General features: G+C 33.7%; 2 protein-coding genes across 11 annotated transcripts in view; one reads left to right on the forward strand and one right to left on the reverse strand.

The window, feature by feature from the left end:
* The first annotated feature begins 1494 nt into the window (after positions 1 to 1494).
* Positions 1495 to 5845, forward strand: LOC110035830 (alpha-ketoglutarate-dependent dioxygenase alkB homolog 6). 2 transcript variants are annotated; one of them, XM_020740129.1, is made up of 7 exons: positions 1495 to 1829; positions 1901 to 1961; positions 2061 to 2099; positions 4651 to 4763; positions 4854 to 5127; positions 5194 to 5255; positions 5391 to 5845. In XM_020740129.1, exons 1-7 carry the CDS (start codon positions 1707 to 1709, stop codon positions 5550 to 5552), a joined length of 834 nt encoding a protein of 277 aa, XP_020595788.1. In that variant the 5' UTR covers positions 1495 to 1706; the 3' UTR covers positions 5553 to 5845. The 2 variants fall into 2 exon arrangements, with proteins under 2 accessions (XP_020595788.1, XP_020595789.1); XM_020740130.1 differs by having other exon boundaries at positions 1496 to 1829; positions 5209 to 5255.
* Positions 5846 to 12748: 6903 nt separating this feature from the next.
* LOC110035832 overlaps positions 12749 to 14396 on the reverse strand; it is a 10423-nt gene continuing 8775 nt past the window's right edge. For all 9 annotated transcript variants that reach the window (XM_020740141.1, XM_020740137.1, XM_020740139.1 and 6 more), the window contains 2 exons: positions 13596 to 13641; positions 12749 to 13067 (listed from right to left, as the gene is read on the reverse strand). In XM_020740141.1, the coding sequence (XP_020595800.1) occupies positions 12937 to 13067; positions 13596 to 13641 (177 nt within the window). In that variant the 3' untranslated portion in view covers positions 12749 to 12936. The remainder of the gene's footprint in view (positions 13068 to 13595; positions 13642 to 14396) is intronic.

Below are 14396 nucleotides of genomic sequence, written 5' to 3' on the forward strand. Positions count from 1 at the left end.
TAAATGATCTGTGTTTGCTTGTGTTCTTTGCGTCTCATTTCTATGTCAGAAAGTACATATCTCACAACAATTGGCGCCGTCTGTGGGAAGATCCACACTTCTTGGCTAGAGGTGTCCGCGTAAAGGTGTTCGCGGTTAGCGACGAAGAAGAGGAGTTCGGCATTCACGAATCAGGAGAAGCAAGCGTAGCCTCTGATGACTACAATTCTGCTGAGGCCCTGGTGATCACAGAATCTGAATCCAGTAAGGAGTGGATCCTTGACTCGGGGTGTTCTTTCCACATGTGTCCTCACAAAGACTGGTTCAAGACACTACAACAAGAAAATGATGGGTCCGTTCTACTGGGAGACAATAAAGCTCACAAGGTTGTTGGAAGTGGATCAATCAGGATAAGGATGTTTGATGGAGTTGATCGAGTACTTAAAAATGTCAGGTACGTGCCAGAGCTAAAAAAAAATCTAATTTCTTTAGGTACGCTGGAGTCAAGCGGATGCTCGTTCAAGGCAGAGAATGGCTGCCCAGGGTCCGCCCTAAGGCCAAACAGTCCTAAGGGGACTCTCTTTGAGCTCCCCCATAGCGGCCACACCTACTAATTGTTGGAGGTTATGACTAATATGTGGAATTTTAAACTGAGCAAAGAAGAGTTTTATTTTGATCCCCAATTAATGAACTAAGGTAAAAGAGAAATTTTGTAATGTGGCACCGCTCACCTACCACATCTCACCTACCGCTCACCTACCTCTCACCTACCACTCTCTTGCTTCTATAAATAGAGAGGGTGTGAGGCTTAGTCGAGAAAGAGAAGAGATCTTAAGCTACCACAAAAGAGGAGAGAATAACTAGAGAGCTAGAGAGGAGGAGAGCATCTTGAGGCCCTGTATTAAGGTGTCGCTTGAGAGGGAGACCATAGAAGGAAGATGAGGGCTCATCTCTATGTATAAGCTATGTATTCTTCATTTCTTTTGCCTTAGTGAATTATTTGATTGATTCCCTCCCGTGAGCGTAAATCCAGTTGGATCAAACCACGTAAACGATCTGTGTTTACTTGTATTCTTTGCGTCTCATTTCTATGTCAGGAAGTACATATCTCACAACAATGTCCAACTTCAAGTGAAACAACATGTTAGTAAAATATATGTAAGAAAATAGATACAATTCGCATACTCTTTTCTTGAATTAAGTACTTCCAATCTCATGGCTTATGATTCGTGATTAAAACCAAAAAAAAAAAGAAACAAAAAAGAAACAAACAGATGGGCTGGATTATGATGTCAATTAGAGTTAAAAAAAGAAACAAAAAAGAAATAAACAGATGGGCTGGATTATGATGTCAATTAGAGTTAGTGGATTGGGATCGAGACCGACCCAAATTTAACCTAGATATTATCCTGCCTGATAATCCGAACCTCAACCTAACCCGACTTCAATCAGTCAACCTGAGCCCAATCCATACAACTCCTTTAATATAAGGAAACCCGGTATTTGGGTTAAAATTGAGTCAATTTTGAGCCAATTTAAAGCCAATTTTGAGTTAACGGCCAAATTTCTCATGAGTCGATGAGCTGATGTCCAATGTCGAATTGGAGTTTCGGATACCCCAGGCATAGTTTTCGGAAGCAGGTCTTAACAGAAGCTGAACCTCTTGCACAAAGTTTCAGCAACTTCAAAACGTCATGGGTCAACAGCAACAGCAGGCTTGGTAAAACATGGAACAGGAACAGGAACAGGGATCCAATTCCGTTGAGGACTACGTTGTGGGCTCGCTGCCAACTCTAATCTATATTCCCAACTTCATTACTGAAGCAGAGCAATCCGAGCTTCTTCACCACGTTTGTCTTCTCTCTTTCTCTCTGTTTGTTTAATGGATATATCAAATAACCGACGCCGATTAGTTCTCCAGATTTACGAAGGTTCCCCAACAAGATGGAAGAATCTGAAGAAACGCAGACTACAGAATTGGGGTGCTTGCTCGTTTTCTTTCATGTTTTATTTTATTTTTTTAGATTTGAAATATTTTAATCGAAATAAAAGGTGAGATTTTGATCGTCGAATCTTTGCAGGAGGGGTCGTGCACGAGAAGGGGCTTTTGCCACAAGAATGTGAGTATCACTAACCATATTCTTTTTATGTGACTTTAATTTCTGATTTGATGAGCTCTGCGAGGTACTATCGCTGAGACGCTTTTGTATTGATATGGCGTTGTTGTGTGGAAATGTCCATGCACATTAGGTGTTTGTAAAATTGCTTCGTTATGTCAATACTTTTTTTTTCCTTCTGCTATATGAGTGTGTATTTCTTGGGGCAATTTTTTTTTTTTTTTTTTCTATTTTGATGTTTTGCTAAAATTGATGAATTTCAGATTAACTTTTTCAAATAGTGCCTTTTTTCTCACGTGGGCTTTATTGCGCACCTTAAGTGTTCATTTGGCTACTAGTAGTTCCAAAAAATGCCTTGAAAAATAATGAAGTTTCTCAAATCCATTATTTAGTTGAAACTAGTGAGAAATCAACATTGATTTCAATTATCACATTTTTTTTTAACTCTCACAAAATTGATGATTTCCACACTCAAAATGATTGAAAATGAAATCATTGTTTCCTAAACATGTTTTTTTTTATATATTTTTACTCAAGCAATCAAAGAGCCTTAATTATGTGTAATGAGATGTTTTTGAACGTCTTGGTTAATTCGGGCATAGATCTTGAGCCTCTAGCTTATGTTGCCGCTTACTATTAGTGATTTTGATGATGGAAGGTTTTAGTGTATTTTCATGGTCATCTAATATTTGTCAGATTAATGCTTCTCACACCAAAAATTTCAGCATCAGGTCCACAACATAAATGTGGTATTTCATATGATAGATCTTGCGCATAGAGTAGGGATGATTGCTGAATTGTTTATTATGCAAACTATGACTTCTTGTTGATCTAACGTTGGGAAAATGGTTCGATCTATCTAAAGGTGAAATTTAGAAACTGTTATTTTAGACACGTATATGGATACTTTTTGACTTTTGAGCTTTGAAACACGTGGTTTCAAAAGGATTACATGAATGAGCTCATGTATTTTCCATGTCAAAACGATTTGACAGCTTATTGTGGGGCTACTGGATTATTAGAAACACAGTTCTCAATGAAAAAAATTTCGGAGAATATTTAGCTTATTGTTTTGCAAAAGATGGGATGGAAAAGAAGTGTTCTAGCCAAAAATCTTCTTCTTTTTATTAACTGTAGACACTTTATGGTGTACAAAGCATGCCAAAAATTTTTGTGTGGATTGCCTTTATTTTTAAATTATTTCGCTAACAACCAATTGGTCTTTAAAAAACAATTGTATTTCATAAATCAGTCTTTCTTTATGAGGTTGATCTGAATTTGATGATTTCTTCTGAGAATGATAGAACTTAATAATGATGGCTGCCGCTGATTTAGGCAATCGATTTCCAGCATTTGCATCAATGTCTATCTCTATTAGGTTTGTTTATTTGAAGCTTAGATTTTTATTTTTAGGGGATATCAATTACATGGCACTTGAAACATAAGCCAGAGGCAACACCTATTTTCAAAGTTTGATCATTTGAAGCATTAATCTGACCATTTTCACGGGCTATAACATACAATGACAACCATTTCTCATCTATCTCAAGGTCTCCCTTTTGAAGTGTCAAACCAAAAAGAAGCTTCCTGTGTCTCAACATCCTCATGTATTTTGTAAAATCTTTGCTTTCATCTCATAATTTTTACACTCTTTTTTTTTCCATTAACTTTCTGTATTGCCGTTTATTTCCTACTTTTTTTGGGATTATTTACCCATTCTCTCTCTCATTCATCCAAATGCAACACCTATTTTTTACTAGTCTTCTCTATTTTAACAGTGAACCATACTTATAACTTGATGATTATAATTTTATATTTTCATCATGCATTCTTTTCTTGCAACTTGAGTTTATTTTCAGCTTATTCCATGCTCATTTTTATAATAATATTATTTCAAGATTAATAGATATCAAAATGTGATCCCGTTAACCTGAAAATAGCAAAAAGCTTTATTATGTTGAACATAAAAAAATTCTTCTTTTTCATTCCTCTTTAATATGTATTATCAGTATGTTATTTTGATATTTTAAACATATAAAATTAAAATAATGAAGCTTACACTTTGTGCTTTGAAGCATAATCTCTTTTTGAAACATTGATATATGGTAGAATCGTCATACCATCTATATAATTAGATCTCTTTGTTGAATTGAGTGATGTTGTCACTGTTTTGTAGAGAATAGAAGTGTCATATGTAAACTATTAAAACTCTTTTTTGTAAGCCAGATGTTGACCCATCAAATCTTTGATAACTTGATATAACAACAACAACAAGCCTTTATCCCACTACATGGGATTTGTTAAATGAATCAGTTTGTAGTTTGATAAGTTAGTATATATAAAAAAAAATTCTAGGGACATTTAATTGGGTTTCCACATGCTAAATGAGTCATTGAAACAGACTATTCTTTGTTATATGATATACTATATTATGATTTGTTGGCTCGCAGTTGATTCGGGAATTAAATCTGAATATTTATTTAAAGTGCTTCACGTTTTGACTACTATAACAACAATTTTGCTTTTCACCTCACATTGGCTTTGTTTTTTGTAGTGCCTCCTTGGCTTAAAAAAATAACGAAGAGAATTTACGAAAAAACGTCATTATTTCCCTCAGATATCAACCATGTTCTAATAAATGAATATTTGCCCGATCAGGGCATAATGGTCAGTATATTAAGTGTTAGTAAAATCTCTGATTGCTCACTTTTTTTTTAATTTTTTTGGCTCAAATGTGTGCTTCTGCTGCATATATAGCCACACCAGGACGGTCCAGCCTACTTTCCAGTGGCTTCAATCTTGTCCCTGCAATCACCTGTTGTGATTGATTTCACCCCACACCCAAAATGGAGAGAGTTTGGTGAGAAGGAGAGATTAAGGTCTGAAAATCTCAGTAACTTAGAAGAACAAATATCTGAAGTTGTGAAGGAGGATTTGTTAAATGAATTAGTTTGTAGTTTGAAAGATGATCAATGTTCTCTTCTGTTGATGCCTTGCAGCCTATTGCTATTTAAAGATCAGGCTTACTTAGGTAAATATTTTTGTTTCTCGATCATATTTTGAATTTTTTGCTCGAATTTTTTATTTGAATATTTAGTGTTCATTGTTGCAGATTTCCTTCACGGTATAAAGGATTCCACGGTTCACAGTCTAAGCAAGGTAAGAATTTCACGTACAAATGCTGTAGATTGAGAAAGATGTAGCATTTGTCTTTCAAAGTTGGAGATTTTTTATGAAATGTAAATTTCTTTTGATGTTTTTCTCTTTGATTTTTCCTTTATTTTGTTTACTTAGGTTATAAATGTTTCTGAGTGTATGAAATTAGAAGACTGGAAGGAATGTCATCCTACTACCAATGGAAAAACTCAAGAACATTGCTTTAATCGAACTTCAACAAGGGTTTCATTGACATGTCGGCTGGTGCCAAAAGTTTGCAAGAATCTGTTCAAGTTCTGACGTTCAATAAAACATTTGGATTGAACAACTTTTTATTTTTCTGAACAATTAAAATATTTATTGCATTGTTTGAGGTTTTGCTTAGATAGAAGAGAACGAAATGAACTTTAAAATCAGGCAATTTGGAGCTTCATTAGGAATGTGAGGCTATCTATTTTAGATTTCTCCATTTTCTTGCCACTCCAGTGTAGTGGATCTTGATTGTAGGTTGAGCTATTGTAATATTCTTCATTAATGACTGGAATGAGAAGAACGCTTTAAAATTGCTATATTTTAAACTTACTAAGATGCAGTTTATGGATACAAAATATGCTTGGAGCTGATATCATGAAATGATCATGGCAGTGCTTTTCTCATTTTATTTTATTTTATTTTATCTTTTCCTATAAATGTGGTGTTTTGTCTTAATTCCAATTGGATGCATGCTTTTTCAAAAAAATCCAATTTTAGGATCCGTTTAGGTTAACTTTTTTATAATATTTTGATAAGGCTATAAATTAAGATCTATTTTTGTAAGTTGAAAGATTATATAATATTGCAACAGCTTTCATTTTTTCTTTATATATATATATATATTTTCTTTCGCAATTAATTTTATAGCTGATTGTAGTTGTTCCAAATAGACCATTTAAAAAAAACCTTTTTTTAATGTCGCTTTGGCATTCTTTGAGCCACCCTTTTCCCAATTATATGTAGGCTCTTAGGATCATAATCTTGTTAGTAGTAATTGAGTTATTGTTATGTAAATATAGAGATTTTGGTGTTAGAAATGTAAATGCATAAGAATCCTGTTGTTTGTATGTAAATGCCCCTTTCTGGTATTTCTGATATCTAGAATATCATGTATCATCAAATGGAGTTCTAGGAATGTATATGTAGGATTCTAATAGTTTAATTTCAATGATCAATTGGAACTTATAACTATAAGGTATTATAGCTTCCAGCGAAATAGCTTGATTTTAAAACAAATCTCTTTGCAAACATACGAGGCATGATAGGTAGTCCCGCTTGAAGCATTTGTGGCCCTCATCTCTAAGCAGTCGATGATCAATGAGGGAGGTTCTTATCAATGTTGGACTTAATAAACTGAAGGGAAGGCACTTGTAATCTAATTGAAGGTAGTAGTGTTGAATTGGGTGGTTTTTGAATAAAGCTAATATTGTAAATAGATATTTTTTAGATTGTTATACAATTACTTCACATAATGTTTATACTTTTTTCTTAGGTCTTGTATTTTATATTCAAGATTGGCATAGATTAATTTAGTGTTGAACACTGTCATTCCTCTTTGTCCTATAAGGTCATTGATATCTTAAGGATGTTTACAATTAGGACAGCGGGATTTTTTTGTCATGTTTATTTGTAATGTTATGATGTATTGTTTGAATTAATTTATTTGATTTGAGATTAGCAGATGCTTACCTAATTGTATTAGAATTATTTGAGTTTGTGTGAGCGGTTGGTTTGGGCTAAATACCAGTCTATAATGATTGTAATGACTATTGGTTGAAGTAGAGGTTGTGGAGCTTATTTGATTGCTCGCATTTTTCCATGTAAGTATATGCTTTTGCTTGTGTTATAATTATTTGGGGAGACTAAGCATGTGATTGGTTTTTCTATGTAAAGGGACTTACCTGTGCCTCTGAAGGAAGCACGATAGGATCGTCTAGGGCATCTTCAATCGCACCGTTTTTTACTTTATGCAAATGAACTGAAGGGCATCAACATATGTATTATATATTATATCTTTACCTTTATGCCCTTAAATGTATTTACTAGTTTGCCACTCCAGGGGTTATAAAAACCAACTTAATGCAACTGTTAAAATGTGAATGAAAATCAATTTTTCCTTCTATTTATTTCTCTCCTCTGCCTCCTATTAAGAATAACTCATGGTATCAGAGCATTATCGGGAGGTGACAATTAGCTTTAAAGCTTCAAGATCCTTGACTTCTCCACCTCCAACGCGTTACGAAGCATCTCAGCAGCCAATCAGCATGCTGAACAACATGAAGGAAATCAATATTCCAGTAGCGTTAAAATTTTTTATTACAAACATCAAGTATGCTGTTACTCAACCCCTCACCTATGAAAACTACGCTATACGTGAGGTACAAATCAGTAAAATCTTTCTTGTTAATGGGTTTGAATCTTTTTAGAAACCAGCATTTCAGCCCCTTCACAATCTTCTCAAAAATCCCCCCCAACTTAAACCACCAGTCAAGATTAGCAGCTGTGGAATTGATAGATCAGAATGTAACTGTAGTTATGTTTTCCACCAAATCAGCATCTGTTCTGTCATATGTTCTTCATCTCAACAACACCTCTGACATATGACCCACTCTTGAATGAAAAATTCAAGCTACCAATAGATCTTGGGTTATACAGCTCAAAAATGAGTTGCACAACCTCAAAATGGGCAATAACATGGCGCAATACCTCACAATTATCACGACCATGGTTGAAAAAATAGTTGTAGTCGGATATACCATTGATAAAGAAGATATTTTCTTATACACACTCAATGGTTTATCCGCTACCTATCAATGGCTTAAAGGTGCAATTCGCACTCAATTACGACCACTATCTCCAAAGGAATTCTACTCTCTCCTGAATAAAGGAAAAGGTAATCTTATCAATGAAAACCTCTAGAATTCGCCTCAACAAGCCTTATTCCACTATAAAACCAAAAATTACAATACAAGAACCATTCTAAACCTTCTTTCAATACAAAGAATTCTGTCTCTACCAACAACAACAAAAACAAAAACCTTCCAATTTGTCAAATTTGCCATAAGAAACATCATACTGCTGATCTATGCTAGCATCGCTAGAATCAACAATACAAGCCTTCCATGACCCATCAAGTTTCTGCATTAACCTCTATTCTTAGTTCGAAGGAACAAGAATGGGTTCTTGATGCACGAGCTACGGTGCATCTCATGCCTTACAGTGAAAACTTGCACAACCCAAGCTCCTAACACGGGACAAGTCAAGATTGCCGTGGGAAATGGTCAAACAGCTGAAATATCTGATCAAGGTGCTGGGTCATTACCCACATCAGTTCGTAAGCTCATACTTTCTACTCTTTTTTATGTTCCTCACAACTCACATAAATTAATTTCAGTTTACAAAGTAGCTAAAGATAACAATTGCACTATTATATTTGATGTTCTGGTTTCACAATTTAGGATCGCCTTACTCACAAAATTCTTGATGTTAATGGTCTCACAATTTAGGATCGCCTTACTCACAAAACTCTTCTTCATGGACCAACACAGAAAGGGTTGTATCCAATTTCTGCTCTAACAACAATGAAGAACAATTTTCATTGGCACAATAGGCTAGGGCATCCTCATGTCAAAATCTTGCAACATATTTATCATATGCATCCTTAACCAAATATGTCAAGCTCGGTTTATCCTTCTACTCAATGCTACCAAAACAAAAGTCATAAAATGTCTTTTACTTCTAGTATTACAAAATATAAATTGCTTGAGATGTTACATATTAATATTTAGGGTCCGTTTTCTCAACCCTCTATTAATGGCTATAAGTACTGCATTACTTTTATTGACGCCTTTTCTCATTATTGTTGGTATTGTCTTTTACTTGTAAATTCTTATGTTACCTCCTACTTTATTTCCTAGCACAAACAATATGCAATCAATTTTGATATACATATTAAATATTTTACATCAGACGAATGTACTGAATATAAAACACTTATCTTTAAAATAAACTTCAACATCATGGCATTTAACATCAAATAAGTTATCCTTATATGCCTGAACAGAATGGCATAGCGGAAATGAAAAATAGACATATTATCGAAACCGATAGAACCTTATTAAATCATGCCAAATTACCTTATCATTTTTGGATGGTTGTTATTCACAAAGCCGTCTATTTAATCAATCGTTTTCCCTCCCCAAACAAATCACAAAAATCTCCCTTTTCCCTTTTATTTAACAGAACTCTTGAACTTCAACACTCGGGAACTTCTGGTTGTGTCTGTTTTCCCTGACATCCTTCTTTACACACACAAATTTTTTACCCAATTCACCTCTTTGTATTTTCCTCTCTAAAACAAGAAAAATTATTGCATACATACACCGCATGTAGAGATGCATCCTTCTTTACACACACAAATTTTTACCCAAATCACCTCTTTGTATTTTCCTCTCTGAAACAAGAAAAATTATTGCATACATACACTGCATGTAGAGATGCATGTGGTGTCAGATCCTGACCGTAGATCACGGTGATCTACTGTCAGGATGCAATCAAAATTTTTTTGAAAAAAAAAACAATTTAAAGTGGGCCCCACCAAAATACATACTGACCGTAGATTACCGTGATCTATGGTCAGGATCTGACACTACATGCATCTCTGCATGCGGGGTATTGCAGTGTATGTATGCAATAATTTTTCCTGAAGCAAGCATGCTCGAGATCTTCTAGGGCATCTTCAATCTCACTGTTGTCTATTTTCTGCGAATGAACTGAAAGGCATCAAGTAAACATATATATTATACAATGTATTTTTACCTTTATGCCCTTAAATGTATTTACTAGTTTGCCACTCCAAGGGTTGTAAACCCTGCTTAATGTAACTGCTAGATGCAAATGAAATTCTATTTTTCTCTATGTTTTATTTCTCTCCTGTCTTCTATTAAGAAATTCTCACTATGTGACACTCCTTTCATCTTTTGGTCTTAGATTTTGTTATGACTGTTAGCTAAATCAAATTTTTAATTTTGGAAATTCTCTCTCTCGCTCTCTCTTATTTTGTATTTATATGTGATGGGGTCAAGTAGAACCTCATTTATTTATATGTTGATTAGTAAATTAATGGATGTGCAAAGTGAGACTTTGTGTAAACCTCACATCATGTTTATTGGGTATGATGATTATCATTCTATGCTTGCAATATGCTTTTGATGAGATGTTAAAAATACGTAGTTGTTGTCCGGTAGATTTTAAACCTCACCTTAGTTGCTCTTCTTGATAATTTAGTGCCTATGGATTCTTATACTTAAATGGCTTGTGTAATGGTTTATTTGAATTTTGACATTGTCGGCATAGTTTACATATTGTACGCCAAAATTTTAGGAGGGAACAATTGTAAAAAATCATTTTAATCCAATGTTGGCATAGGATATATATGTTAGATCATAGGCTTGATTGTAGAATTTATTTTATATAATTGATTGGTGGTTTATTTGAATTTTTAAAATGAATTTCTTTAGGTGGGAGCAATTGTAAAAATACATTTTAATCCAGCCCATTCAAATTAGGGTGGTTCAATTGAACCATGTTGACCTAGTTTTCTTTTTTATGTTCAAGCCTTCTCCCATCTTTATTAATCCTAAAGTAAGAATTAGAGCACAAAACAAATTGAGAGAGGAACGAGGCCATGGAACGAGAGGAGGTACATATGGGATGAATGGAGGGAGGGTCTAGGCATATGTGAGCAAAGAAACAAGTGCAATTATGCTTGACCAAGTGTGGTCAAGCACTGGGGGCTTATGCCTGCGCAACATGAGTAGGAAATATTGAACATTGGGAGCGAAAAAAAGTTTGATTATAGATTGCTAAGGGCTTGAAAAGAAAAAAGAGCACGTGATGATTTGGTGATTTGCGAAGGAATAAGAAGAACTAGAATTTTTCATAGATAGTTTTCCTCTTCATTTATATAAGGAATAATCCAAAATAATTGCAAGGTCATCAAATTTTCAAAGATTAGTGCCTACACATTTTTTGTTCAATAATATCACAATAAATCGATTATAAATATGTGAAAAACAATGATGCCTGATGTATAAATATAAAATGCTTATAAGTGGATATTTTTTTATTTGAACATATTGATTATAAGTATACATGGAAACTCCATCAACCCTACAAGCACTACTAAAAAATATAAAAAAAAAAATCAACAGTGAAAATCTTATATTTCATACAATGTTTACAACTATTATATTTTAATATCATATTGTCATTCGTGTCTCTGTAATCACAAATTTATGTCTAATGCTTATTATTTCTCTTATTGAGTTTAATTCTCACAAATGATGCTCCTTATCATATAATTTTCAAATGAATAGCTGTGCATCTAGAGGAACTTCTAGGCACTTCAGATACATCATTGTAAGATAATTAAGCTTGCTAGTTATATAATTGACTCAATGGATTTTGAAATAGATGAATTTTCTATGTATTACTACTAGATTTACATGCATTAGTGATCTTCATTGAGTGCTAAATCCTGATTATTAAAAGATTTGTAGAAAATATATAATAATAAAATGATTAATTTTGGTGCATCTTGATTTTAAACAGTTTCAATTATTTTGGTTCATCAAGAGAGGATAAAAATTCAATATTTTTTATATCATTGAGACAACGGAAACAGTTAAAATTCAATGAAATTATCAAAACAAATGAAATCAAAACTCCCCGAAACAAAAACATAAAATCAAAGTCGAGCATTAAAGCCATGACTGTAATGATGTTAACAAGAACATCAGATTTTAATTATAATTTTAAAGATTGAGTTTGAATTAACTTTAAAGCAATTGTACATATATGATTACCTACCTAATCACAGGATGCGTACTTGATGAAACATACAGCAAAAAATAAAGCAATAAATATATTATTGTAGCTTTTGAGTCAATTCAACTTCAGCTTAAAGCCACGCAATAGTCATCAAACTTCTGCCCAAATCTTGAGGAGATCAAAACTAAATAGGGAATTTTACATGCATAACACAATTCTTATGTATTCACATATCTAATACCTAATTTGGGGGGTCATAAACATGTGCATGAGAAGCATTTCATTTTTATAAAGTAAATCAAAATTATACTTTTGATGTACTACTAAAGATTTGTGCGCTATGCATGTAACAAAAAATGAAAGTTTTTAGGTTTATGTGGTATGTATGTAAATGTCCCAATTACATACTTTGAGCCCATAGCACTTTTTGGTGCATTTGCAAGATGCAACTATATCAGTTACAATGCAGTGAAAGAGTACCTCGTGATGCATGCACAAATCTATAGTTTCTGTCATGCCAAAAGCTTATGCCAACAAACTTAAGTTTCAACAAATCCGAAGATTCGGTATAATAATACTATTTATTTTTGTGGGATAAGTCCATTTACAAAAAAGCAACAAAGAGTGAAGGCTGAAACCAAAAGGTTAAGTAAATAAGAGAAACAAAATTAATAATAACATTGCAAGCATTTGAACCATATAATATAACATGCACCGAAAAATGGTAGCAGTGTAACAGACATTCACAGCGAATAGAGGGAAAGCTTAGCAATTGTAGCCTGGATCATGTCCCACAGTTTGTTTCTCCTCGGGGCCTGAATTACAGAGGAGAAGAGCTTCTGGATTTTTGCATATTATTGTCATCCTGGGAAGATTTACGAGTAAATCCGGAGGACATTGCTGAATAGCTTGAAGAAGAAACCAACTGCGCTAGAGCAGGTACAGCACCACCTGCGTATGCATGCGGAAAAAGTTGTGAAGATGAGTTGAGTCAATAGAATCAAAATCTAAGGAAGCCAAAAGTACAGCCTTGTTAATTCTCTTGTGGTCAATGAGCTGTCATTGTAAAGTTGATGCTTTAAATGATATTTGAATTTTTTGTCGACTCTATTTAGGGTCTCAAAATAGGATCTGTTTGAGACAGCTGCAGCATCTTATAAATGCGGTTGTGGAGTTGCAGTAGAGAAATCAACTTTTTTTAACAAAGATTTACATACATACCGCTCAATGTAGTGTACTAAATGTTAATAAATGATTCCAGAATGTTCAAGAAAACAAGGCTACGTGCATTGATTAAAAAAAGGATGCTTGACAAATCATGTCATGCTTTGCTAGAGGAAACTAAAAAAAGATACTGTAATTCAATGTGCTATCAAAAAGAACAAAATTTGCTCATGGGTATAGAAAATTATAAAAATATTATCCACGGAATGCAAATTGCAAATAGATCTTAAAAATTAAAACAGAGTGATTTCATACCTGCTAGTCCAGCACAAGCAGAAGAGAATACTATCACCGGTGGAGCCTGCACAAAGGAAGTAACGCAAATTTAAGCTATAAGCCACAGCAGAATTGTATTGATAGGAATGTACCATATTATAAAATATTATTCTATATTACCTTTTCCTCTCAAATTACTTTAAAATATAGACCAACTTTAAACTATCTAGCTCATTGTACATACATGAAAGTAAAAATGCCGTAAATATGTCTACACCAGAATTTAGGAGTTTTTCCTTTCACCATAAAAAATGCGCTTAGGATCACATGTGAATTACAACCAAGGAGAAGCATAGTCACATCAAAAAGAATTACCTTTAAAGACATAATTACTAAACCACACTATACAAAAAAAATTAACCATCTTCCAAAGGATGTGCTGAAACACAAGTAATGAAATTTTTAATAATAAACATCAATCTAAGCCATTGACGTTTTAAAATGGTGATCTCCACCATAATCAATTTGATTAGTGATAGAGTGACTAGATCTAACATTTCCGAGGCCCTCCTAAATTATAAAATCATGATAAATTGTGCATAAGACAACTTTTCATTAGCCATCATAGATAACTTGTAAAATCTTCACTTTTTATAATGTGAAAACTTTCATGTTGATGTCCTCAAACCAAAAACTGTATTAAAATTGAGAGCGCTGGTCTAAGATCAAATCATGAGTATGCATCACAAAAAAGCTTTATGCCTTTGTCAAACCCTTCAAACAATGTGCTAAAAACAAAAAAAAAAAAAAGCCTTCTACTACAACAAATGTAAATCCACG

This window comes from Phalaenopsis equestris, unplaced genomic scaffold, assembly GCF_001263595.1.
Source record: "Phalaenopsis equestris unplaced genomic scaffold, ASM126359v1 Scaffold200192, whole genome shotgun sequence".
Classification (NCBI taxonomy): Eukaryota; Viridiplantae; Streptophyta; class Magnoliopsida; order Asparagales; family Orchidaceae; genus Phalaenopsis; species Phalaenopsis equestris.

What these genes read in the sequence shown, in the direction of transcription:
- LOC110035830 (XM_020740129.1), top strand. Translation starts at nt 1,707, where the DNA reads ATGGAACAGGAACAGGAACAGGGATCCAATTCCGTTGAGGACTACGTT. An exon ending in AATCCGAGCTTCTTCACCAC is followed by an intron (nt 1,830 to 1,900) that starts GTTTGTCTTCTC and finishes TTAGTTCTCCAG; the next exon opens with ATTTACGAAGGTTCCCCAAC. An exon ending in TGCCCGATCAGGGCATAATG is followed by an intron (nt 4,764 to 4,853) that starts GTCAGTATATTA and finishes CTGCATATATAG; the next exon opens with CCACACCAGGACGGTCCAGC.